General features: G+C 35.6%; 1 protein-coding gene across 4 annotated transcripts in view; it reads right to left on the minus strand.

Annotated features, from left to right (window-relative positions):
* Positions 1–27,962, minus strand: part of DACH1 (dachshund family transcription factor 1) — a gene marked incomplete at both ends in the record, with an annotated part of 356,233 nt that overhangs the window by 32,167 nt on the left and 296,104 nt on the right. For all 4 annotated transcript variants that reach the window (XM_079534831.1, XM_079534830.1, XM_079534829.1 and 1 more), the window contains 4 exons: positions 224–292; positions 760–903; positions 4,707–4,854; positions 16,535–16,686. In XM_079534831.1, the coding sequence (XP_079390957.1) occupies positions 224–292; positions 760–903; positions 4,707–4,854; positions 16,535–16,686 (513 nt within the window). The remainder of the gene's footprint in view (positions 1–223; positions 293–759; positions 904–4,706; positions 4,855–16,534; positions 16,687–27,962) is intronic.

Consider the following 27,962-nt stretch of genomic DNA (forward strand, 5'->3'; position numbering starts at 1 on the left):
TTCTTCTTCTTTAATTGTACAAGATAAACAGAAATGACCTATTAAAGAAAATCTACCACCACTGAATGTATGCTCTCCTATAAACAAGCAAGATGAACTTGACCTTGTTTGAACTTGTTTTGATGTGGCCCAGATGGTAAGCTACATGCTTGAATAGCAGTCTAAAGCTGAGGAAAAACTCATATACCAAGATCTAGATTTATAGCCTTTTGCAAATTCTTACCTTGTATTGTCCTTTCAGCATCTGTTCTGCCCCCACTGCGGTCAGCTTCTATCTCTGGGGTCAGAGAGTCTAGAAGCATAGAAAGGTAAGACTGACACATATTTCATTTGATTCTTATAGCCCTTTTTACAACCTGTTACTCTAAAGCTGAATTACAATACAATCAACCTTTGTCAGTTTTTTTTTTTAACGTTGAACAATGACTAGAGGCCAGGACAATTTTTTGTTAGACGAGTGAGATTAATGAGCAATAGATTTTTCAAGCATAAAGGTAGGAAGAAAAAGAAGAAGGAAAAAAAATGACTTCTCAAGCTAATAATATAAAATAGTCCCAGTTGGGATATTCTCTCCAGTAAATTTATTTGCACATGCTATATAAAGTAACAAAAGAAAAAAGAGAGGGACATCACTTGAACAAAGGAGAGAGATTTTCCTTTTTTTCCCCCTCCCACCACGTTATAAATTACATACTAACAAGATTCTTTAGACACTTAAATTGAAAATTAATGACACAAAAGGAAAAGCTCGCTTCTTACCATTTAGGACCCTGAGACTATCTGTTGAAGCTGCTTGTTTCAGTGTCTGTTCTGCTTGCTCCCGTCGTTTAGTCTCAAATTCAAGTGCTTCCTGCAATTTCCTCTTTGCCTTCTTTTCCTTCTTTAACCTTTTCTGAATTATTGCTAGAAGGAAGAAAATCAGTGTACTCAAATTCAGATCTGGATCTTGGCCACACAATTACGTATTAAGAGTTCCAAGAAAGAATACAACTGTAACAGTTCATATAAATTGTGCAATTACACACTATCTATTTAAACTACCTGAAATTTGCTGGATTTACACATAGATATGTAAAGAGCTACTGCTCTATACCATGCTATATCTTTTAATAAACAGATGAGGATTTGTGAAAATGTAAGATGGAAAATCTTGGAGCTCAATCCAAACCCTTTATATTAGAAACAACTGGACAGTGCCAGATCCCCAAGCCACCTAATTATTACTTTGCTTTCTCAAATGTAAGGGAAAATATTAGGAAAGCAACAAAAATTCAGTGCAGAAAACCTTACTTAATAAATATTCTCCCTGCTTCTTGTTCACATTCCATAAAGAAAATGGTTGCAGGAACAAGATATAAATGATTCATGCAAGATAGGTTTTAAAGAAAATCCATCATGATTTTCTTTTTTATGTTACCGGACGGTTGCTTCCCAATTACAACTAAAATAAAACTTCCATGTTCCCTGACTGAAGGAACATATCACAGATTATGTCCTCAGTGGAACAGAGTAATGTGAACTTTTTTTTTCTTTTTTCCTACTCCATAAAAGTGGAAGTGATCCTCTAAAGAAATCATACAAAGTTGTAGAGCACATCCTTATTTACCCAACCAAACTCCAACTCTTTTTTCATTCAGGGTTTTCATAGACATGCATGTAAGATCTTTCTGGTTAATCCTTTCCTAGAGAATCTTCATTTTTACACTAACTACAGAAGTACCATTACCAAAACCAGATACTAGGTGATACTAGGCTCGATTATTACTTCTCCAAAGTAACCATTTGTATCTGGTTTAGGAAGAAATGCTGGAGAGGTTAAAAATACATGTCCACCAGTTCACACTCCCCATTTTCAATAGTCATAGCTGCAACTTTCACAGAATACAAATCATGAAATTTTTAAAGGGATCCATCATGATTATTTCTATTTAATGTACATGCTAAGAGAAAGCGCTTTTTGAGTAGTCTTAGATTTTTTTTCTGTGTTGCCATACAGAACTGCTTAGACACAAAATGTATATTAGCACAAACCCTGTAGTGAGAACAGCTACATTATTAACGTGTAAGATTTTGGAATTCTGGAACTTCCTCATTTTGTATAGTAAAACTACTTTTCAGGCACATCGTCTTATACTATGAAAGAACAGCTAGTATCTATACAAAGGCTAAACTAAATACATTTTGAATCATTGCACCATTTTAATGTTTTCATTATAAGTACTTTGAAAGCGATCTCAATAAATGAGAAGGAAACATATGTTGCTTTCTGAATTAAAATGTCATCATGGCTGACACATTGTAGATGTGACTACAGCAGTCAGAGCCAGAATTAGCAAGCCCTTACTGTGTAGCTGCTCACAGAACAGAGATTATCCTACTTTCACTGGTTGATGAGACACATCCTACAGCCTTAGGAATCACTAATTGGGATATTTACAAAGAAGGAAGGAAACAATACACTAAATAAGCAGACTGTAGAACATACACTAGCAGCGGAAAGATGTTTGACTTGTGTTAACATGACTAGCAAGGTAGACACTGATACTGGTTGCCTAATGCTGAAGATTCCATTTACCTAATAGGCTTTGACCTGTGTCTGACAGTGTGAATATATTTCTGTGCTGCAGCTTTTTAAGGGTATTTCAGTCTTTTTTTTTTTTTATAGAATGTTTCTCAATAGGGATGTGGTACACTTCTCCCATCTTGCTCACGCCTCTATTAAGATGTGAGATTTCCTTTCAGACATGACATTTGCCATTGGAAAACTGATGTCAACTAAAACTAACGTAAGGCAAAGCCTCCTATGTATATTTCCGTCTTTAATTGAAGAACAAATTCTCAAAATAATTACAATGTCTTATTTTTTCTCTCCTACTTGGCTTTCTTCATCGTAAGGAATAATATGTTATTTTTATTTTATTTTGTACAGAAGCATCCACTACTGGAGAAAGTCATCCTCATTACATTTACTTTACTGCATTACACTATTAAGTGCTCAGATCCATTCCTCTTTGGTTTGACTCTTTTACCAGTGCAGTATCGTCATACAAAGATATAAAAGAAGCAGATAATGCATAGTGCAGAAAATAACACTGTCAATTATTTCACTATCCTAAGCAAAGTAAAGGACTATCACATGCTCTTTCTTGAAATGCATATTGCCTAATTTTACTCGTTGAAAGTATATGTGTCTAGTCCAGCTTAGTCAGTGATATTACTTTCAGTGCTAACAGGAAGAGAAAGAGGTATTCATAGTGTAATTGACCTCACCAACTTGTCTCAGGATGTAGGAATTGCTTTATTGAAAGGAATGGAATTTATGTTGCATAAGCATAACATATATGTTGCAAGCATAATATATTATGCTTGAACAAAGTGCATAATTTCTACACGGCAAAACTCAAAGTCAGATGAGTCCCCACCTACACCTTTTCTGTTGTGCGTATTATTGCCTAACTCTAAAAAAGGGATGCATGATTGAAGGATTATGAGACAGAGCTAGAGGAGGATGAAAAGAAATGAACCATTTTAGAAAACTTCTTTAAAAGTGTAACTATTCCAATTGTACTGAGCAAAATAGGTCATTTGTGGACAAAGTCATAATTCACTACACATAATTCACTACAGTTTTGATAATTGTTTTTCTTGTAAGTTTAAAAAGGAAAATTAACAATGTCCTGCCTTTTAAAGGGTCAAGGCATGAAATAGGATTACACTGCTTACTTACAGGTAGAATGTTAGTCAAAAGAATAATGATACTGGTTGTAAATCCAAGAGTTCTTGGGGTTCCTTTTTTAGATGATTTACAGAAAGCTAAGCTGGACAAGAAAAGTATTATAACTATAGCCCTGCAAAAATACATATCTGCCATGCCTGCCATCTGTGTTAAGCAGCAAGTTAAACCCATAGGTTGTCTGGACCTTGCAATGTAATTAGACACTTTTAAAGAACAAGACATGCATATAGTGAAAAGGAGAGCTATAAGGCAAGATGCAAACATGTATAGCATGCAAATAGTTAATAGTGAACTGCCCTAACTTCACCATCAATGTTTTAGAATGGTATACTATATCTTAATTTTGTATATATATATATTATATATATATTATATATATATAATATATACACATTAAATCATTAAGAAATTTATATACTTCACACTGGGATCTTTCTCAAGGAGAACCTTAGCTGCTCCTTCTATAAACATGTTTGACCTACTGCATTATACAATGCTTACATATTACTATTAACTTCATATTTTATTACATACAGATTGCCTAAATATGAAGTATATGACTCTTACTACATAAGAACAGAGATGAATTCGTAACACCTCAAAGAGACTAAAATTTGATAAAGTTGTGTTTGCTTTAAGTAGCTATCCTTTTTCATAATGGTCGCAACCTGCCGAAGTCCATAACTGCACCTTCTGTGTTTACATTTGCACTGTGTATTACTGATATGTTGTAATAAGTCATATTCAAGACAAATACAGAAAAAAAAGGAAGATGTTTGTACTAAATTTCATGCAGGTCCTATGCAAAATTAGGATCAGGTAGACTGCGAAAATTCCTGTATTGCAGTCAGCTTGTACATAACATGAATACTGGAGAAAGGTTTTGATGAAACACAAATGCTTGAAAAAAAATCAGGTTTCTTAAGGAAAAAAAAATTACAAGGTATTTATGTTTGCTTTATTAAGATACCTCTATTTTTCTGCTCCACAGCCAACTGTTTCTCAAGTGTTTCCCTCAGTTCTCGTTCCCTGAAGAGCTCCATCTTCAGCTCTGTCTTTTCCAGTTGGACTTGTTTCTCTTGAGCTCTGGCATTGTCTATAGCAACCTTTAGTAGACCCTGTTAAAAAACAAAACAAACAAAAAAAAGCAATGTTTGAGGAATATTACAACAGATGACATAATAAATAACTTCTATTATTTATCTCTGATTAGTCATATGAGATTTTACAAATGAAATAATCCTTTTACTGGTTCAAAGTTTCCTGGTTATCAAGAGCAAAATGTAACTCTTTTGTTAGACTCTAAATCTAAGAGTCAAGTTTTCACAGAAGATGCAAGCTGATCTTCAAATACGTGTAAAACTAATATGAAAAAGTTATAGGGATAGGTTTATTCTTCATGGAAGATAAAAGATAATAAGCCTATACAAGCCACTTGCCAGTTAAAACAAAAAGAGCTGTCCTATTGACAGCAAATTGTCAGTCTCATTATTTATCAACTGAAGAATGGCAAATTTAGTCTCCAGTACAATTCCTTATTGTTGTTCATTATTACTACATTCCATATTGTTTCTGAGGAAGATTAAGTTGTTGAGATGTTAAGCAGAGGACACAGAGGACACTCACAAAGCAGAAAGATCTTTCTGCCTTAAAAAGTACATTAGTGATTTTGTGCAATTGTTATCTCACAACAGACGGCAAAACACAATGATCTCTTAATTTCTTGAGTTGGTATGTTGGAAAAAAACCCTACATTTTTGTGGTTATTGCATCAGGAAATAATAACTCGTTTTTTTTCTTGATAATTTTAATCTACAGTTCCTCCTTTTTGCAAGGAAACAGACAGATCTTGGCATATCTAATAGCTAGACAATTAGGACACTGATATAAACTACAAAAAGAGGAGGGGAAATAGGGTTGAAAGAAAGATAGAAAGAGAAAATAACTCCATATTCCAGAATTCTGGCCATCAGGCTCTTGGCTCTACACTTTTATCTCTTTCACTTGAAGCTATCATAATATAGCAGATAATTAAGCATAGCTAGGCATATACGAACCTGCATGGATATGAACCTAACTCTTCCATATCCTAGACAAGTCTCCTGACAACCACAGATCCATAGATAGAACCATAGATTATTATTTTGACCCAAGAGGGATGTGCTGATATGAAGCAAAACAATGCCAACAAGACAGACTGAAGAAGTTGCTGGTAGTTATTTTAGGAAAGTTAAAAGATCAAAAGTTCAGAATCAAGACCCAGTTTCAGAGCTGCATACTACAGACACAAAATTATGTTCGCCAACTCATAAGTTTCCTCACCATTTAAGCACATTTCCTTAATTAAATTCTGAGTTTCAAGTTTTTTTCACATTTTTTTAAAAAATATCTCCCAAAAGAACAGGCCAGCACTACGATACTTGAAAATGGAAAAAAGCACTTTCTTGAGTGTTAGTATGTACCTTTCTCTTGCTGGCCTTCCTAATGTCAGTGCCTACCATTGAAATTTGTGTCCTTCCACTTCTTCTTTTAAGTCTGTTCTTCAGAGTTTATTATTTTCATTATTCCTCATCCTCACTCTTAACTAAATTGTTGCCACAAGTGTTGTTAAACTAAGAATTTAATTCTTGCAGTTTTATTATACTTCAATGTATTAAAGTCCACAGCAACTGAAATAAATCAAACTTTCCAACAGCAAGGACCACATGGTCACTTTAATGATGCACACTACAGAAGAATAAGACCACATTTGAAAATATCAACCAACAGTAACTCAAAAAAATGTGCTTATAAATATGATTACTGTTTTAGCAGTTTTCTTTAAAAGAAAAAAATAACTAAAACACAAAGATATTTTGTGTTGACCGTTAAACTTAGATGACTTCTAAAGAAAATCATGTAAAGCTAAATACAAAGCTCCAAAGACAAATGCAAAATAAAATAGATTTTTTTAATATTATCATTCACTTGAAATCCCCCTTTATGAATCATAGAATCCTTAGAGTTGGAAGAGACCTCTAAAGGCCATCTATTCCAATTCCCTAGCAATGAACAGGGACATCACAGCTAGATCAGCTTGCCCAGGGCATTATCCAGTCTTGCCTTGAATGTCTCCAGGAATGGGGCATCAACCACATATCTGGGCAACACATTCCAGTGCCTCATCATCCTCACTGTAAAAGACTTCTTCCTTATATCCAACTTAAATCTACTCTCTTTAAACTTGAAATCATTGCTACTTGTTCTATTACCACAGACTGCTAAAAAGTCTGTCCCCTTCTTTTCTGTTGCTCCCCTTTAGAGACTGACAAGCTGCTATTATGTCACCTTGGAGCCTTCTCTTCTCCAGAGGGGCTGAACAGCCCCAGCTCTCTGAGCCTATCCTCATAGGAGAGGCGTTCTGTTCCTTGGTTCATTTCTGTGGCCCTTCCCTGGACACAATCCAACAAGTCTATAATCACAGAATCTCATAGAATGGCCTGGGATGAAAAGGACCACAGTGATCACACAGTTTCAACCCCCCTGCCAGGTGAAGGGTCACCAACCACCAGACCAGGCTGCCCAGAGCCACATCCAGCCTGGCCTGGAATGCCTCCAGGGATGGGGCATCCACAACCTCCTTGGGCAACCTGTTCCAGTGTGTCAACACCCTCTGAGTGAAAAACTTCCTCCTAATATCTAACCTAAATCTCTCCTGACTCACTTTAAGACCATTCCCCCATGTCCTATCAGTATCGACTCTTGTAAACAGCCATTCCCCTTCTTACGCTTCCCTTCTTATAAGCTCCCTTCAAGTATTGGATGGCCACAGTGAGGTCTCCCTGGAGCCTTCTCTTCTCCAAGCTGAACAAGCCCAGTTCTCTCAACCTTTCCTCATAGGAGAGATGCTCCAGCTCTCTGATCATTTTAGTGGCCCTTCTCTGGACCCGCTCCATGAGCTCTACGTCCTTCTTTCTTGGGGGCCCCAGGCCTGGATGCAGTACTCCAGATGGGGCCTCATAAGAGCTGAAAAGAGGGGGACAATCACCTCCCTTTCCCTGCTGGCCATCCCTTTTTTAATGCAGCCCAGAACACGGTTCGCCTTCTGGGCTGCAGGTGCACATTGCAATGTCTATGTCTCTCGAGACCCACATCTCGATGCAGTACTCCAGGTGAGGCCTCACCAGAACAGAGGGGCAGGATCACGCCCCTCAATCTGCTGGCCATACTTCTTCGGATGAAGCCCAGGATATGGTTGGTGTTCCACGCTGTGAGAGCACAATGCTGGCTCATGTCCAGGTTCCCATTTACCAGTACACCCATTTTTTTTCAGCTGGGCTGCAATCAATCCTTTCATCCCCAGCTTGTATCGGTAATGGGGCTTGCCTCAACACAGGGGCAGGACCTCATGTCTGGATTTGTTGAACCCCATGAGGTTCACCTGGGCCCATGCTCAAGTCTGTCTAGGTCCCTCTGGATGGCATCCCATCCCTCTGGTGCACTGACCCCAACCCACAGCTTGATGTCATCAGCAAAACTGCTGAGGGTGATTCAGATAGGAATTATTGTATCAATACCTGCCTCTAGTTTATGTTGGAAGTCTAGAGTATTTTAATCTCCTCCAATTCATCTTACTAGGACACATGATACGTCCAAATCATGAATAAAAAAAAGCAGATAAAGAGAAATTATGCAAAGAATACTTGTAGATTATAAGCATACTGTCAAATAATTTCAAAAATTCAAATACCTTTCCCAAATTCTTGCCATCCATCTTATTTAACCATAAAGGCAAGCTGCTAAAACAACTGCCATCTTTACTCAGTTCAACTATATTCATGTACATGTTTCTTCTTCATCAGGAATAAACAATTAGTAACAAATGAAAGAGATCATTACGTCAAGTGCCCTTTTAGATCACCCCAATTAAAACTTTAGTTTAGCTGTATTTTAATGCTAAGATACCAAATTCTAATTTTCTGCTCTGATTGCTCGTTGACTTATCTTTGAAGGATGCACTCTTAGTGCAAAGTCTAGAGATCATTTAGCAAGATGCCAATGTTGGCACCACTTAATGTGTTGATTGGTTGTATTATCAGTAGCAGTTTAAAATAAATTACTGTTAAACTATTATTGTCCTTGGCTAACAAATATTTTTGTGTTTTTAAATATCCATGAATGAACATGGAGAATAATTCTAGTGTAACACAGACGTGTAATTTTATATTAAAATCGCTGCATAGTATGAAGCTGCTAAAAGCATATTACATTTTCTATTGAATTTCTGCACCACACTTCCTCCTTCAACCTCTCATTTTTTTAAACCCTCTGCTAACGTAGCTAATGGTAATACATTACCTATTGCTGCTGATTATGTCTGAAAAATATTAGCTTTTTGGAGCCAAGACACACTAGGGACTACTTATAAGCTACACAAAATTAAGTTTCATTTTTAGAAGTTAAATCAGTGCACATCAGTAGGCGTCCAATGTAGAAAAAAATCTTCACTAGAGCCAAACTGATGCATATGCAAAAGTGCTGTTGCTGCCAATGACATCTCTAATGCAAAAATACTGGAAACATTCAGTATCTCTTCAGTATTCGATGAAGAAGGGCTGAGAAAAATGAACTAAAAAGTACAGCATCTAAAAATTATCAGTGCCCTCTGGAACAGGAATAGTAATTTCAGAGTTGCACGAAATTCTATTAATTCTCCCAGTGGATCATCTGTAAAAGATTATACAAAATACAGTATGTCCAACTTGTATTTGCTATGGCTAATCCTCTAACCTGATATTAAATCAATATGCTGCCAATGACAATGGGAAATGCAGTGCAACACAGGACATTAACAAAAGAAAAATATTTCCCTTTAGGGAAGGTCAGATGTTATGGAGGCTGGATAATGATAATTGTAGTGAACATCCTCAGGTTCCAGATTTGTTTTTAATACAGTATGGCTCTATCAGGAGCAGGGCTTTTAACATGGCATGCCAATCCTCCTGTCTGTGTCGCTGTTTATATTATATATATATATATATATATATAATATAACATATTATATATATATATATAATTTCAGTGTAATATTAAACATTGACATTTTCCCCAGGAAACTTAAGAGATCATTCTGATATATATACATATATATATATATTATTTTGTTTGTTTATTTGTTTGTTTTCTTTGTTGATTTGCTTGACATTTTCCACTGATAAGTCCTCTAGAAATATTCTAAATTAAAAAATTAATTTGATGTATGGTCAATGTCTCTTCCCATTCACTGATTAATAGTTATCTCTAACATACTTGTAAACGCGGTCTTGTGAGGATAGATTATTATCTTTTACAAATTAAATGTATCTCTATCTTAAAGCCAGTATTACCCATCACTATTATAAATAAATAAATAAATAAATAAATAAATACATACATACATACATACATACATACATAAAATCATGTATTGCCTATAGAGGAAAAAAGGTATTTAGAAGTTCCTTCTCATTCTAGCTACTACTGTGTGTTATGGATAACACACTTAGCTACATAGCTATTTGTGACTTTAAAATGGCCTTCCTAGTTCATCTAGAAGACTTACTAGTCTGTCTAGAAGACACTGCTTTACTTCCAGTAATTGCCCATATAATTTTTATGCTCTCATTATTGAGGAAATAAAAAACAACTGCATATAAACAATTTATACTAACCTTTACAGGTTAAATTCTGAATATTTGCAATTTGAATCTGACTGCCAGCCTAGTAAAATATGCAAAGTAATGTAACACAGCATGACTGTAACTACAGATGACTCTAAGAAAGATGTTTTTGTAATATCTCAGATTGAAAACCTCCATCATTGGTAAAAGCATGATATTGTTCATTAATATTTTTTGTGAAAAATAATTTTCTCTTCAATTTTAGCAGAAATCAAACAGGAAAACACAAAGCAAAACTGTGATTTTTACTTTACCCAATGTTTGTACTATTTTTCTCCTGTTTACTCAATCATAGATGGTAACAGCACAGGAGACTCACAGCAATAAAGCCAGTTGTTCTCTTTGTTTTCAGAAGGGAATTCTGTGTGCAATCATACATTTCTTTTATTAACATCAGTGGGATACTTGTAGTATATTATACATATTTCTCTGAAAAATACTTAGCAGTAAGACTGTATCAATGGAAAAACATAACTATTGGTGCAATTAATTTATCCCCTAGTTATTAATAGAAAATCAGCCCATGGTCAGTAAGTATTTAGACTCTAAAAGCCTAAAATAACATTACTATTATCCAGGAACACTGCAATATCATGAAAGGCTGTGGCTGTAACATACTTTGGCATAACTGGGTCATGACTCCAAAAGGTGAATTTATGTGAAAGATAGAGAAATATCTTCAGCTTTCTTACTAGTACCCACATATCATTTTGCTGTGATCCACCTTCCTTTACCCTTTATCCTCTCTGATGCTGCACATAGACTTTCAAAATTTCATCTAGAAGAAATTAACAAATACACAGTGGAAAGGAACAGACACTTGTTTAAAGTTGTCTGGGGAAATTTTTTTTCTCTTCCTTTTAAATGTGTAGATATACAGCTGAATAAGAAAATATGGCCCCATCTCATTTGTTTTATTTGTGTATTTAATTATATTTTGTTAGTTAATTATTTATATCTATCCTGGCAGTTCCCAGAAAGACTTAACCTTGCTTGTTCCAGACTCTGTATATTTTGATTATCTTTCCTTAAATGTACAAATAATTAAACACTGTTCATTGTTGAGCTTTTGTTTTTTGTTTTTTTGTTAGTGTTTCTTTTTTATTTTTAGGTTTTTTATTTTTTCAATAAATATTTTTCAAGTCCTGGTTTCAGCTGGGATAGAGTTAATTTTCTTGAGCGTGGCAAGTATGACACTGTGTTTTGGATTTAGAGATGTTGATAACACATTGACATTTTAGTTGTTGCAGAGCAATGCTTACACACAGAGTCAAGGACTTTTCAGCTTCAGGTACTGCCTCCCTAAGTGGAAGCAGGAAGGGGCACAAGGAGCTGGGAGGGAATAAGACTAGGTCAGCTAACCTAAACTGGCCAAAAGGATAACCCACATTCTGTGATGTGATGCCATGCTGAACAACAAAACTGGGGGAGTTGGCTGCAGGGGCTGCCACTGCTTGGGAATCAGCTGGGCAGGTGGTTGCAAATGTACTGTGCCCCACACATTCGGTACGTCCTTTTTGTTGTTACTGGTTTTATCTGTTTTTTGCTGTTGTTGGTTTATTTATTTATTTATTTATTTATTTATTTATTTATTTATTTAAACCTAAGCCCTGCCCATCCCATCTTCTGGCCACCCCCTGACCCATGCCATCACGGTGGCGGGTCTGTCCCACTGAGCAGCCCTGCCCGGCCTGGGCATGCATCCATCTCTTGGCAACAACAATCCGTCAGTGAGCTATAAGCACTGTCTGAGGTGAAACCAAGGCACAGGGAGATGGGCACGGTGCAGTGCCAGCTCAAGGTATGGCAAAAAATTGTATGTATTTTGATATAATGGCTAAACACGGTCTTGCGAAAAGCAAAAAAAAAAGTAACCTTGCTTTCTGTTACGGTAAAGGAATTGAGAATAGGTTTCAAGATTGCAAGAAAAACCACTGATCTTTTGGTACTTTCGCAACTCCATTTTCATTTGACAATACATTCTTGAATTGGTATGTATAGATTTGCAATGAGATATTCAATAAAAAAATCTGACCATGTCTCTTTATTAGACTTTTATTTATAAGAGAAAAATATCCCTCACTTCACAGTCATGCCTTATTCCTGTCATTCCTTTTGTACAATTTGTATATCTGTGAACAATTATTGTCTAGAACAAAGCACAGGAGAGTAAAATTTCATAAAAAATCTCTAATGGACACCTTGAGAATCTTGAGTACTAAGAATTGGAACCACTGCCATCAAATCAGACTGATGCATTAGTTTCACAAAAACTGGTCAGATATCCCACTAGTTTTATGGGTTTTTGCTCTTTTTAATTACTGTTTTAATAAAAATATTAACAATCAAAATGTTTTGTTATTTACATACATTAACTACATTATACGCTTCATGAAGGCTGCTCCAAAAGTAATTTTTCGTGTGTTATTATGTCAGCCTACAACATCAGAGGCAGATGTCGGTATTGGCAGTAAAGGTTGAACCTTCCCACCAATATTCTGTTACATGTTGTTGCTGTGTGACAGATAGCAGTAGAGGGGCAGACATAAAATGGCATCTGATATGGAAGTGGTATCACTGAACTCTTCCTTATAGGAAAAATGGCACCCACTCACATGATGATAAAATCTTGCTGAATGTTTGTGGAGACCAAACAATGGATGTGAGCACAGAGAAGTGTTAGGTGGTGTGTTGCAGGAGTGGCAACAAGTGACAGTGGGTCACCTCTACTGGTCCAGGTTTTGATGAGCACGGCATGCAGGCTAATGTTCATCACTGCTAGAAATGCATAGCTAATGGTGTAACTATGCTGAAAAGCAGTGTTTTGTAGCTAGGAATTTGTTCTATCAAACAGAGGTACTGTGCTCATTATATCTATTGTAGTTTCCATGAAAATAAGTAGGAAGCATTAATTTTTGAGTGACCTACATGTACATGGCCCAAGACAATTCCTCTTCGCACAGTGAGGCCCAGGCAAGCCAAAAGGTTGGACAGCAATGGATTAAGGTTTATTTGTTTAGATTTGATACCCATGGAAGACTTGATTAGTGTTTAGTAGACAATTTTAAAGGAAGTAACCAGAGTTACGCAAGTTAAATTGACAGGTATTACCTAAATTCATCAACATCTGCACAACTTTTTGCACCCAATTTTCAAATATCAAGCGTTCACTAATTTTCTACTTAACTCAAAAGCACTGTCCCCATGTCTCCTCCTCACTCTGACAAAGTTCAGTATTAGAGTTTCTATTGCCCACAGATACCTTGACTTTGTTCTATTCTAAAGGAGGACAGACTCTACATAATTTCTTCTGAAGGCACCCAGTTTCTATATTATGCACACAACTGAGTCAGTACAGTAGATCATAACACCATCCCATCCTCACAGGTTTGTGTAGCCTGAGGTTGCTTGCTTATGTAGTAATATGACCTTCATATTTGTAAAATTCTCCACCACAGCATGTGGCAGGTCACGTATGTAGCCCAATTCTATGACCTAATGAAGGTACATTTCATTTGCATTTCACAGGCAAACTTACATTTGTCCTGTGATATGTCTGCATTTTGGTCATACGTGATGCTTGGAAAAAGAGAACAGCAAAATCATTCATCTAGACCTTGGCTAGATTTTTGCTGTTTTCTTATTCAAAAGAACCTTAACATTGGAGGCAGGGAACAAACTGTAGGCAAAATGATATTTTCTAGAAAGTTAAATCTGCTTGGTTGCTAGTAACCTATTCTTAGTGTAGCTGAAAAAAGAGAATGGTGAGGAAGTTTGATGCTCCACTCTTTGTAATTTATACCTCTGTACTGAAAAGGATGCAAGATGTGCCTGGACTAAAGGAGAATAAAGGAAAATTGACCCAATGACAAGAGTTCTGTCCCATGTATTGAAGCATCATGGATTTCAGGTGGTACTTATGTATTTCCTAACAAAGTCATAAACCATACTGTGAGCAGTGACCACAGTACAAAATTTCCCTGTTTCACAAATCCTGTTAAGAAGTTTGAACTTGTTCCTGTACTTCAGTTATGGAACTGTTGGGCCATAGTTCACTTATGTATCTGTGGTAGTCCTTTCATTACAGTAACCACAGAATATGGAAAACACTGTTTAAATGTCATTGATAAGAGAAACTGCCACTGTGTACAGGCTATTATAATAGCCTCTATTGTTTTAAAGAGAATACTTATCATTTTCTATCAAGGTAGGAAAATCAAGCTAGCTAAATATATATATGTATAGGTGCATATAGTGAAGTATTTTTTTATATAGTCCTGATATTTAAATGTATGGGGGGAAAACAAACAAACAAACAAAAACAACAAACAAACATGCCTTGATGGTATGTGAAAGGACTCCCAGAGATACAGTGAGACACAGAGACATATTGAAAAAATCCAAAGAGTTTTACATGCAACCTGTTTACCCCGATGGGTGATTTGTCATGATGTGGAAAATCAAAGTAAGGAACAGTAAGTCGAAAAACACAATGAGAAAAAGCAAAAAGAAGTCTCTGGTTTCTTAATGATCTTGGCTCTCATTTTCTCTCTTCAGCACATAAGATTAGTTTTAAAAAATAATTTAAAAAAAAGCAATGAAAGCAATGACCGAATTTCATGTTCGTGTTTTCTGTAAAACAACACTGAATGCATTCTTAGCAAATTAATCCCAGTCATTTATCCTGAAGTCGTGCAGCACTCTCATATTCAATCACGAGATTAGCTAACCTGTTGATGCTGAATGCCTTGCTCATTAGGTTGCTGTCTAGGGACATTGACTGCACACATTTGTCAAAAAAATTACTAGGAACTTTACTGTACATGCATGCAAAGCAAAAACATTAGATATTTTATTAACTTTTTTGTGCCTTTGAAAAAAATATTCTTTATAGATTTCAACTGGTCTGCTAGAAGAATGCTAAATGTTGCAGAATTACCACATTTTATAATTTGTATAAGATCCAAAAGTTACAACAACTAAAACAAAATCCACACAAACAAAACAAAACAAAAAAAACATTTACAGTTACGTTCTTTTGTATCAGGCAGATATAATACTTTATTTCAAAATAGCAACTGTTTTTTATCTTTTTTCGTTGTTAGAACTCAAAACATCACTAATAAAGGGATCCTGTATACTTTTCATAAAACAAATACAAAGGGACATAAAGTTGAAAGAGTTTGCTTAGGAAAACAAAGCAAAGAGGCTTTGGCCCTATGTTGCATAGCGCTTTCTGAATAAAACTGAATTGACTCGATACATTTGCAGGAAAAAAAAGTACATTGGAAGTTAGAAGCTGCACAAAGGTTGTATGTAATGAATACAGTATGGCTGCATTATTTCTTGCACTAACATTATGCTTCTTCATGCAACATACCGCTGCAAAAACTGCATCTGGAGAACACATGATCACTGAATTTGCGGGGAAAAAAATTCTTCATTCTAATATTAAACACTAACATCTAGGCAAATGTATACCTTGGACAATATTTGAATCAGGTTGTACTATGCACACAATAGACATTCTGACTACTGAATAGGAAATCTGCAGAAAATTTGGTAATACCCTTTGAAGTCCATTCTTTGAAGACATTACTTTAAGTGAAATGAGCTTACTTATAAAAGAAGTGCTTTTTTGTGAATGTTTTTGTGAATGCTTTTATGAGAGACACATTTCAAATAGCTTTAAATATCATTTCCACCTTGGCACTGCAGCAATTTGAAATAACTATTTATTAAAGAAATGTTTCTCTGTTTAGTAAATGAGATATACTTAAATAGTAAGATACATTTCATTAGCCTGTAATAAAAAGAGCATTTAAGACCAATGTTATTAAACACCCCAATGCCATTTTCATCAAATTCTCTGCTGTGGTCTAATACACAATCTATTTTTTTATGTACTGTAACTGACAGCTTCTAAATGCATTCATTTGTTGCGGTTTCTTTAAATCCCAAATTACTAGAAAGTTTCAGCAAATTAGTTTATCCAAATAATCTTATGAACTGATTAAGCTAAAATGGTTGTATTAATATAGACAAATCTGAACAACTGGCTCCTCTCCACTCCTTTAAGCTGATCTACAGAAAGGCCTACCTGGATGTTAGTCAGAAGGGTCTCTATGGAGGACAATCCATCAGGGAATAGAAAAGGAGATGGAAAACCTGGAGGTAGTGGTTGCCCATGCCCAGTTAGAGAAAGTTTGTCAAGGCTGTCTCTTGCAGTTGGTGTGGAGAGCGGGGTCTCATCTGTATGTGATTGAAACAAAAATATAGAACAAGTTACGCTTGTCTGTTTTTATTAGACTTCAGTAATGGCTTCCCTAGTGGTTTCCAGAACATTTATTGCAAATTGGTTCCTGCTATCAGGAGAAAATGCTTTCTGCTGAATTTTCTTTAATGAAAAAGCTGTGGAGATACAACAAGATAACATTAATGAGTAACTTTATAAGCCTTTTAAATGCAGTCTCTAATGAGACTGAGTTTACAGTGCCATAGAATCTTTTTAAAACAAATATTATCTCACATATACTCGTGATAAAATATTCAAGCTGACTTTATGGGCACCTTACCAATTATCTCATTTTAGTTTGTGTTCTATTTGAACTGACAATAGAATATTTGCTAGCATGACATATATTTCATATAAGAGAAAAATTTGAACATAAGGTTTGCTATACAATTAACCCTTCCCACACAATGCTTTCATTTACAGGTCAGAAGATTCTGCAAACAGAAAATCTACAGACTGTCTAGGCATTTTTAATCAAAAAAGTATACCTGATTCGCACAGCTGAAACATGCTCTGAACAATAAATGATATTAACAGCATGGTTACAATCATTGGCCTAATTTTTTTTAAACACAGACATGTTCTAACAATTAGTGCTCAACTCCTTAGTGGAATCATCATAACAATCAGATCTGATCAGTTGTGACATCACAACGGGAAAAGACTCCCTGAGTCTGCAGACTTCTAAGATTAGTGTTTCATAGATAATCTGTGAGTGGATTATAAAGTAAGTGAAGAAAAAAAAAAGAAGAAGAAGAAAAAAACACTTCATTATACGTCTTTTTTTTTTCTTCTTTTTTTTTTTTTAATTTTTGAAATATTTTTAGACTACCGTTGATACGATACAGAAATTTAGGTCAAGCTCATTGCACCAGATGTTAATCTGAATTCTTCAAAAAGGAAAACTATTTATACATGTATTTAGATACATATATCTATGCATATTTGTCTTAGTAATGGCTCAGTCATTAACTGAAACACTGATGTATCTCAATACAATTCCGTGGCATCAGAATGCATACAGAACTCTGCACAGCTGTTTGACTACATGAGAGTTTGTCAGCCTTAGTCTATTTCATTTAGCTTTGATCAACATGATACATATTTTTTGAGGTGTATTAATTTCTTTCTTTTTTTTCTGCAATGTATTTTATTACAGTTTTAATGAATAGTTGTAGTTCACTTTTTATTCTAGCATACACATTGGGAAACGTATAAAAGTCCTGACGCTATTTTCCTAAAAAGAAATAAAAAGAAGTGAGGTGCTGCATATTGTAAAGTGGCAATAGTCTAGAGATAGAAAAATCGAAGTCTTTTCCAAGAAGGGGTTAGAGTGTTTCAGCAGCCAAGGGAAAGCACACTATAACTCAGAATCCCTGTTCATCCCAGAATTTCATTTCCATCAACATTCCAGACAAAAGAAATCTCTGTTAAGCACTTTTAGTTGCTTATTCCTTTCTCCATCTCCTCACGGGCTCCACTGTGCTGGCCAGAACTTAATGGTGCTAGCGTAAAAGCTGCATCCACAATCTATTTTGGCACAGAAATGCCAAAATAGGCTCCTCGGCTTGTCCCACCTGGCTCTTTCTGTAGCTAGTGAAGAGAAATACAGCGTTTTAAGGTGCTAATCCATATAAACTATTATAGCCATCAGAAGGATACAGAAGGAGAAAAATCTTCCTCTAGAAGTTCCTGTTAACTGTAAGAGGAGCCTCAGATGACTTGTTCAGATAGCAAGATCTACATTTGGAATGATCAACCATACCATGAAAACTGTTCTTCTCAGTTCACAGGGGCTTAGGCTGAGAGTAGCCTACAAAAGGAGTAAAAGCCCATTTAATATTCTCTGTGTTTTACAATCTGTGGCACAATTTTTACTTTCTCATAAAGTCTTAAGTAAAAAGTTTACCAAGCTAAGCTTTGTGAAACAAAGTAATGTTTACCAAGGAAAGCTTCAGCCCATAAAAAGATTTTGTTAAGTATATTTCATCAGATTTTCCAGTCTGATTTCGACAGACTGTTCAGAAAAACTGGCTGTAGATGACTGAACCTGTATCTTACAAGATTAAAAGTAGACTATGAAAAATGTACTCTGTGTGCATCATCTATTCCTCACGCTATTCTGCTGTCTGTCATCATTTTGTTGTAACATACAATAACTTGACCCTAAATAATAGTTTTTTATTTTCTTTTCAACTTTAAAAATATTATAGATATATTCGCCACATTAGGAAAAATAAACAAATAGGTAATCCTGGATATTGTAAACTACATTACTGCTCTCAAGTATTCCTGCTAGTTCATCATCTTCTGAAATCACGTTCTAGTGTGAAGAATAATTCTTTTTTTTTTTTTTTCCCCAAACTGCTGTCAGTATTGTTATCTGTTCATTAATCATAACAAACAATTCAAACTTAAGCAAAAATTATTATAGACTGATAAAGGCTGCACGATATTATTTTTGATTGATGTAAATATGGCTTTCACAAATGTTTCATACACAATGTTTAAAAAGCTACAAACCTCCTGTTTGGTATTTATGTGAGTTTTTGACTGAAGTCCTCCATATACTAGTGGTCCCAGTGAAAGTATTGACTTGCATGGCATAGAAAGGAAGAGTTTAATCACTAGTATGCATCATGGAACTAAATTATACAAATGTGAAAGTATGCCTCTAGGTTTGTCACAGAAATAGGCCAAAAATCTCTCATCCCTCTTGAAATAACTTAAAATCTTACTAAAATTTTATGCCTTGAGCTGAAAAAATGTTTTAAAACATATCAGATAAAACTCACCTACCTAAAAAAATACATAGACCTTACTTTGCTTAAAAACTGTTCTTTCAATGTAATCGTTGAGATAAAGAAAACTCCTAACATAGGTCTTACCTGAGATTTTGGGCAAAGGATTAAAGTCTCTGCTTTGCTTTAATTATAAATACATGTTTTTTTGCTGTATTTTAGGCATGCTCAAAACATGTTTGTAATGGTTTTCTCAACAATGTATGGCACCGTTTTTCAATAGGCAAAATAACTTCAAAAGATTAAAGTTATGGATAATAGAATGAACGCAAAATCCAAACTCTTCTATTATAATAAATAACAGAAACAAATTTACACTGAAGGGGAAGACTAGAGAGATGAACTTACAGTGAACTTATTTTAATGAAATTTAAACTCAGAAAAAAATGTCAGACTAATGTGGCTTTGTTTTCCTGATGTCCCATGTGAAATAAACTTTGAGTCTAAGTATGTTTGAAACAGAGCAAATGTACATATTATACACAGGAAGCATGAATATTTGTGGATGTGAGATAAGCAATGATTGAGGGAATCTTGAAAAAATGCATTTTTAAGAAAAAGCACATTGTAAACATGGCCAATTAAAACAAAACCACATATCTTAGTAGCAATAATAATATGACCTCTTGCCACTGAAGCATTTAAAAATCTTCCATTCCTGCCTAAGTTCTCTTTTCTCAACACAGTGTTCCATCTTTGTTTCCAAATAATCATTAACATAGCATCTTTTGACCTGTTGCAAAGGGACTACTAACGGTAGTCCTCAACCTGCTAGCGGAGCAACACTGCAAAAATGATAAGCCCTTGCTGGGAGACAGAGATCTGGCATTTTTAGTCTGAATACATCAAAGGAAGCATTCAAAGAAAAGTTGGGGCAAGAGGAGAAATAGGTTCAATCTACAACTCCATTGTCAGAGCTGGGAGCAGAACAGTAAAAGAGATGAAAAGAAAGAACAAGGTAGAACAAAGAAGTGGCCAGGCCTGTCTTGGCTTGTGCTGACCACCAAGATGTTATAAATTAACAGAAAAAACAAGGATTGGACAAACTATTATTGAAATCTCTGCAGTATCAGAGCAGAGATGAATCTGTACGTGACACTGGAACTAAATCACCATAACAGGCAAGTCTGAAATCAACACGTATCTTCAAAATATTTGCAGATGCCACATCCATTAAACCAATTGCTCCTCAGTTTCAAAAAGTAACCTGTTTTTGATCAAACTAGATTTTATCTGTGAACAACAGCAGGTTTGGGCCAAATACAAGTAACATTTTTCACATTTTCACACTTGGTATGTTGCCATTCTATTTTGTTCTTCATGAGATAACATGGAAATAGACACTATGGAAGCTGTGACAGCTATTTAAACAATAATAGATGAATAGTGGTAGCCAGTCTGTTGTCTGTGTTCCCAAATGCAAATAGGAAAAGTTTAGACTGGTCACCAATCAAAATCGAGAATGTTGATATTGCCAGGATTTGAAAGCAAGAGATAATGGCTGACTCAAAAAATACTCCATAGATTAATGTCTTTCTGTAATTTTAATGGCTCTTTGTTAAGTGTCCTGATGATTTTTTGGTTCTCTATAAGATACTTCAAACATTTGTTCCTAAAACAACTCACTCATAGCATTCAGTGCAAGCACAAAGGCAGACGTATTGTGGGTTGACACTGAGATGTGGAAGTTTGGAAACTGGTATGACTTGAAAAGGAGATAGAGGCTAATGAAGAATTGAGTGAAAGCTAAACTGAGAAAACAGGATAGGAAGAGACTTAAGGTAGACAAATAGTTTGGAGAAGGATAGTGAAACTGAGATGAAATTAACAAAATGCTATGCTGCTCAACACAACATATTTGTATAAGCTACGATTGTTGTGTTTCAAGCACAGTACTTCACTGCAAATGAAATTTATTACTGGTAAAATCAAATGCATAAAAACACCTACTTTAAAGATAAGCATTTTAGTTTTGTTAAAGAATTAATGCTGTAAAATCACTGTAAAAGAATGAAGAGTTGGCAAAATATATCAAAAAAGTAAAAATGTAATTAGTGATGATGTGAGGATTTCTTCAGGCTCTTTGGACTAGATCACGTTCAGTTTATTCTTCATTTCATATGTCCCGAGGAGGGCCTCAGAGTCAATCAGCACAACTTATCTAATTTTCTCTTTCAATAAAAGGATTATTCTAATAACTTTTATCTTATTTTGCAGCCTATTAGCGATTGGGGTTGGGTTAAGTAATATTTACTGGTTTATTTATTCTAAGGATTTCACAATATTTTAGAATAAATTATCCTTCATATTTTTTTAACAAATGTATTTTACCATATAATAAAATGTTAAAATGCTAGTATTGCTTCGACATTTGGAAGCGTAATAATATATAATGCCCCAAATAGAATAATACTGTTTTGCTGTCCCTGTATCAAAAATTGTTCTGTTCACTCACAGAAATTTGCACAGAATAAAAGTGCATTTTATGCATTTAAGTACACCAAATGGTCAGGAAAAGCAGGATATTCAGAGGTGACTCCAAAAAGGAATTCAGCATATATAGTACAAGTATCTTGAACACCTGATGATAACGAACTTTAGCTAAAGAAATACAAATTCTAAGGAAAAATGATGGTAAGAAAGGTACATTAAATATTTTAATGTGTTTTTAAACAATATATTAGTATAAACACGAGGCATGTGATAATATTGTAACTTGAAGTTCTTAAATACGAGTACTATGTCCATTACTTCTTTTTTAAAGATACTTAAATGCTTCTGGCAGAGATCTAATACCGATAAAAGCCAGCTGTGCTTTGGATGCTGAAAAAAGTATAAATGTAATTTACTGATTCATGTCAAATGTCCCAGTTAGCATTCTACTAGCTCCACTCCATCAGCCAGGTAATTCTGAGTGCTGACAGGAATGTTCCTTCGCTTCATAGCAATTCTACAAGAAGTGCTTCTGTGCACAAGTGTATGTGGAGAGTTGTGTGAATGTGGCTCATTACACATTCATAAATGCAATTCTCAGCTTTTTCTGGAGTCATGTTCATAATCTGAACTTGTGTCAATAATCATCTACGCAACAAAGAGGACTTCCTATGTGGTTGGGAAATCAAAACCTACCACACATGATATTAGCCATCTCATTTCTTTTACTGTGTTGGCTTTAGAAGCTCACAGCCTACCCCAGGTAGCCCAACTACCTTTCTGGCTTTCCTGAATATATGCAACACCAAAGATCAAGCCAAGTATGCTGAATCAGATCAGGATTTATGATTAGCATCAAACGTTAAATTAGGGATTGGACTTAAAAACAGAATGAGTGTATTGCATACTAAGCCTTACATTTTCAAAATTATGAACAGATAAAAACAACACACAAGCGAATACGTCCAACATATACAATCTTATTTTTGTATTGCCTGTTCTCTACACTTTAAATGTCTTTGTACGGCTACCGCAAAAGGCAGAGAAAAAATACCACAAAAAGTAACAAATATATTTTGTTTGATTTTACTGGATTATTTCAAATGAAAAATGCTTTGGCTTAATACTCAGGACCATCTATTCTTTTGGAATTTAAGGTGATTAAAGAATAATGAAATAACAGACGTTTTATGTAAGTTAAAAGTTGTAAGAAGGGAATTCCTGATAAGCACAGTTGGTAACTTGTAATTCTCTGAAAGTGAAGGTTTTGTGCCTGGAACTGCACTGCATTCATACTGTTTTTTTGGTTTGTATTGTGGATTCATAGAATCATAGAATCACAGAATGACTTGGGTTGATCCTCAAGGATCATCAAGCTCCAGCCCCCTTGCCACATACAGGGCTGCCAAACACCACATCTAATACTAGACCAGGCTGCCCAGGGCACCATCCAACCTGGGCCTGAACAGTTCCAGGGGCAGGGCATCCACAAGCTCTCTGAGCAGACTGGATTGTTTTCATTTGGTTGATTGGTTGGTCTGTGTTCAATTAATATGCCTAATATTCATTCTCTTCAGAAAAAAAAAATGAAGCCCACGTTTTCAGAAACTCCCTATATAGTCATGTTGCAATTATGGTGTATTGAGCATCAGCACTGCCACAGCCTTGTCACATGGCCTCTGGTAACCTGCTAATGGCAGACTGGATTACCAACCAGAAAGTGAAAAGACAGTGGTATGCCTGTGCAGCACTCAGCAGTTGCCATTCATTCAGCAACGCATAACCTGACAACAGCTCCCAGCACTGTTGGTGAGCAGATGAGGTAGACTGCATACACTTGGCACCTGGTGTAAAGAGACAACACAAAAATAAACATGAAGGCTGTGCTACCATTCAGCGAGACTTGGACAGGCTGGAGAGCTGGGCAGAGAGGAACCAGATGAGGTTTAACAAAAGCAAGTGTAGAGTCTTGCATCTAGGGAGGAATAATTGCATGCACCAATACAGGCTGGGGGATGAGCTGCTGGAGAGGAGCTCTGCGGAGAGGGACCTGAGTGTCCTGGTTGACAACAGGTTGGCCATGAGCCAGCAGTGTGCCCTTGTGGCCAAGAAGACCAATGGCATTTTGGGGTGCAATAAAAAAATGTGGCCAGCAGGTTGAGGGAGGCGATCCTCCCCCTCTACTCTGCCCTGGTAAGGCTTCATCTGGAGTACTGCGTCCAGTTCTGGGCTCCCCAGTACAAAAAAGACAGGGATCTCTTGGAAAGAGTCCAGCGGAGGGCCACAAAGATGGTGAAGGGCCTGGAGCATCTCCCCCATGAAGAAAGGCTGAGTGAACTGGATCTGTTTAGCCTTGAGAAAAGAGGACTGAGAGGGGACCTGATCCAGGTCTATAAATATCTAATTTGTGTGGGGGCAGAGTGGTGAGGCCAGACTGTTTTCAGCAGTGTGTGGAGATAGGACAAGGGGGAACAGACATAAGCTGCAGCACAGGAAGTTCCGCACAAACATGCGCAAGAACTTCTTTACCGTGAGGTGACGGAGCACTGGAACAGGCTGCCCAGGGAGGTGGTGGAGTCTCCTTCTCTGGAGATGTTCAAGACCTGCCTGGATGCCTACCTGTGCGACCTGCTGTAGGGAACCTGCTTTGGCAGGGAAATTGGACTCGATGGTCTCTGGAGGTCCCTTCCAACCCCTACAATTCTGTGATTCTGTGTAAACAGTCCTTCACAAAGTATATCTGAGAAATTAAAGAGAAGTCAGAAGAGGTTTAAACACTTTGCATTTATGCTGGCTTAAACTGGTCTTCCACCAGAGCAGAAAAACCTTTATCTGGTCAGAATTTCTAAAGCTGTATCTATTGATCTAGTTGTTTCAGTCAACATTCATACAAAATAAGTTTCACGTTTCTTCTGTAATTAACAGGAGTAAATATATTTTAGGTAAAGATATAAAGTAACAGCTCAGTAACAGCTCTTTTTTCATAAACCTGCTTTAAATACATGTGTGTTCACATTTACTTCACTTTCCTGTATGGCATCCCAGTCATTACACTTGATTTTAATAACTTCATCAATAAAAATAGAATATTTTTGCATACCCCTAATATTTAGGTTGATAATGTATTAATTAGACCTCTGAATTAGATGACCAACCTAAAAATGTCTACCATTGGAATCACACTAAGAAGAGCTGTTCCCAACCTTAAATGCCAAAATTCCTATCTCAGATGTATTAGCACATCACTCTTACAGCTAAAGATGCCAATAAAGTAACAGAAAAAAATAATAAAAAAAGTCAGATCGGCTCAACCAACACACTGCCTTGGGATACTGAGTAATAGACTCGGGAAATCTTGAATATGTAAGGAAAAACTCCAAATGCATTGGAAGAAATCCTGCCTCAAAAAGAAAGCAACTGGAAGACAGTGTTAGCCAAGCCCTGTACACACACAACTTAAGGTAATCACCATTATACCACGAGTGGCTCAGTAGCAGTCTTCAATTAAGCATCTAAATGGAAATACAGAAATATTTTTAATAGAAATATGTGATATAGTAACTCCAAGACCTTAGTTCCTCTCATAGCCAGTATGGAAATAGTAATCAAAAACAAAAGCATTTTGACAAATTCTCACCAGCAGTAAGAATACAAAATGAGTGTGTTATTCAAACACCATGAAGCAGCACAGCACAGAGGCTTCTTTAGTTTTGGAGCTAAAAATACACATTCACATAAAAGACTGTTGATTATACTTAAATCTTTTTTTTTTCTCTTTCTTTTTTTTTTTTTCAAATGTAATAAACATCCTTAATGTGTCTATCTATGAAGTGGTTCCAGTACTCAGATGCAAATGTTGTAGACAATAATTGATGTACACATTTTGGATTATACGGTTATGATATCCTAGTAGAATTCTGGCTGTCTGCCTATGGGAGTTCAATATTAGTTTCATAGTTTATATGATCAGAAACAGTCCTTTACAACACTATAGCTACATTTTTCAACTGATTGCCTATAGATGATATCTGAATATCTGATTTTCACATAAATCCATAATAATAAACAAACCAAAATCCCTAAACCCTAGAGTGCTCAAAAATAAAATTCACAATGAAAAGGCAAGCATTTTTACATGATATGATTCCTCTTGCACTTCATTCATCAAACATCTGCAACAAGCTGCCAGAATGTGTCCATTAGTGACATTTCTATGGCATTCACTAGCTTGATGCTCACTGATAAAATAATGTAGAAGTTTTACCTCTAATGTTTTCTGCTCCATTTGAGGTATCCACTTTAAAATAAGCTTGCACTTACTGCTTTTATTTTTGAAAACACAGACATGATTTGGCCTGCATGTCTTCATGCATTTGAATATGTAATTTATGATAATATATCAGAATACATATTATAAAAGACCAAAAAATATCCTTCGTGTATTTATACATTACGAGGTCACATTCAGCACAGAAGAAAAATATTGCCTGGAGTCGCCGTGTAACCCAGGTCAGTATGGTTGACAATGAATATGAAAAATTAAGGTACCCTGCACAGCAAACATGCCATATACATATTGGTAAATTAAAATCTTTTCCAGGATCCAGTTTCCAGCCTTCACTGAAATGAAATATTGCATTCTGCCTTTTATCTACATTCTAATATGAAGGAAATAAGCATTACAACTCCTGCATAGGATCTAAGCATTTTATTAATTTTGTTTCACAGCAAAATTTATGCAGGTGTCTCAATATTTATAACAATAACATATTTAGAAAAAAAATATTTATGTAATTTCTTAAGCAGTTATAAATATTATGTAACAAGAGCAATGAAACAAAATACAAATACTAAGAGTGGTTTCAAATCTCTTTACTACTATATGATAAATTATGCCTTATTTACTAAACATACTGAAACAAACAGCACGGGGCTTATTATCTTAACCTGATGGACTCACTACATATTTAAGGATAATACTTTTATTCAGCACCATGAAAACAGGTTGGCTTTTAACCCAACTAGAGAAAGAACAGGAGTTGTATCAGGACACGACTGTCCTGCAAGGTTTTATGAACTGTTGCACTCTGAAGACGAAGGTGAGCAAGTCACAGCAACCTCAGTGTTCTTCTACACTTTTTGAAGGGAGGTCAGTGTTGCTAACAAAGGCTGCTCTTCTAGCAAATTTTGGTATAATCTGGCAACTTCAAAAACTAAAATCTGAATTTTTCTCTATTTTTTTCAGAATCACCTTCTTTATCTTCCCTTTGTCCTAGTTTTCTCCAACTCAGTATATTCTACTGCTTTCTAGAATCTTTTCTGTCCCCCTTTTTTTTTTTTTTCAGAAATATATATTGTTTCTGAAATTTCTTGTTTTTTTTGCTTTTGTTTTTCCCTCTTCAGTGTATGAAGAAATGAGTCAGTTTCTTGAAATGTCTGGTCTAACTAAAGACCAGTGGAAAAAATACATAGCTCAAGAAAAGGAAAAGATTGTTAAAAAAATTTGAAGGGACATATTAGCCTAAATAATCTTCCTATTTGCAAACCAAAATAGATTTGACTTCTCTGCTTATTCATTTTAGCATGTAAAACAGTGAAAAAACATATAAATCATTATCAGAACAGACAAGAAAATAGAAAACAAGGTTTTAAGAATATAATTTATGTTGCATTTTCCTATATTTTGGCATAATCTTCCTTGAAGTGCTCCTGATCTGAATTTTGGTATGTGGTGTGGTGTGGTTTTTTTGTTTGGTGGTTTTTTTTAATATATATTATAAATAATTCAAGCCAGTGGATTTATGATTACTTGGGAATGCATAGGAAGGATCAAAAAGGATGCCCAGCGGTTTGAAATATGATGGTCATTTTACTATGCTACTTTACTATCACTTTGGTCTGTGAAAGAAAACACCACTATCTAGCATCATTTTCACAGTGGAAGGCAAATAAAGATTTGTTGAATTTAAAGCAACAGGCATCTTACACATCCAAAAAGC

Source organism: Tetrao urogallus (genome assembly GCF_951394365.1).
Source record: "Tetrao urogallus genome assembly, chromosome: 1".
Classification (NCBI taxonomy): Eukaryota; Metazoa; Chordata; class Aves; order Galliformes; family Phasianidae; genus Tetrao; species Tetrao urogallus.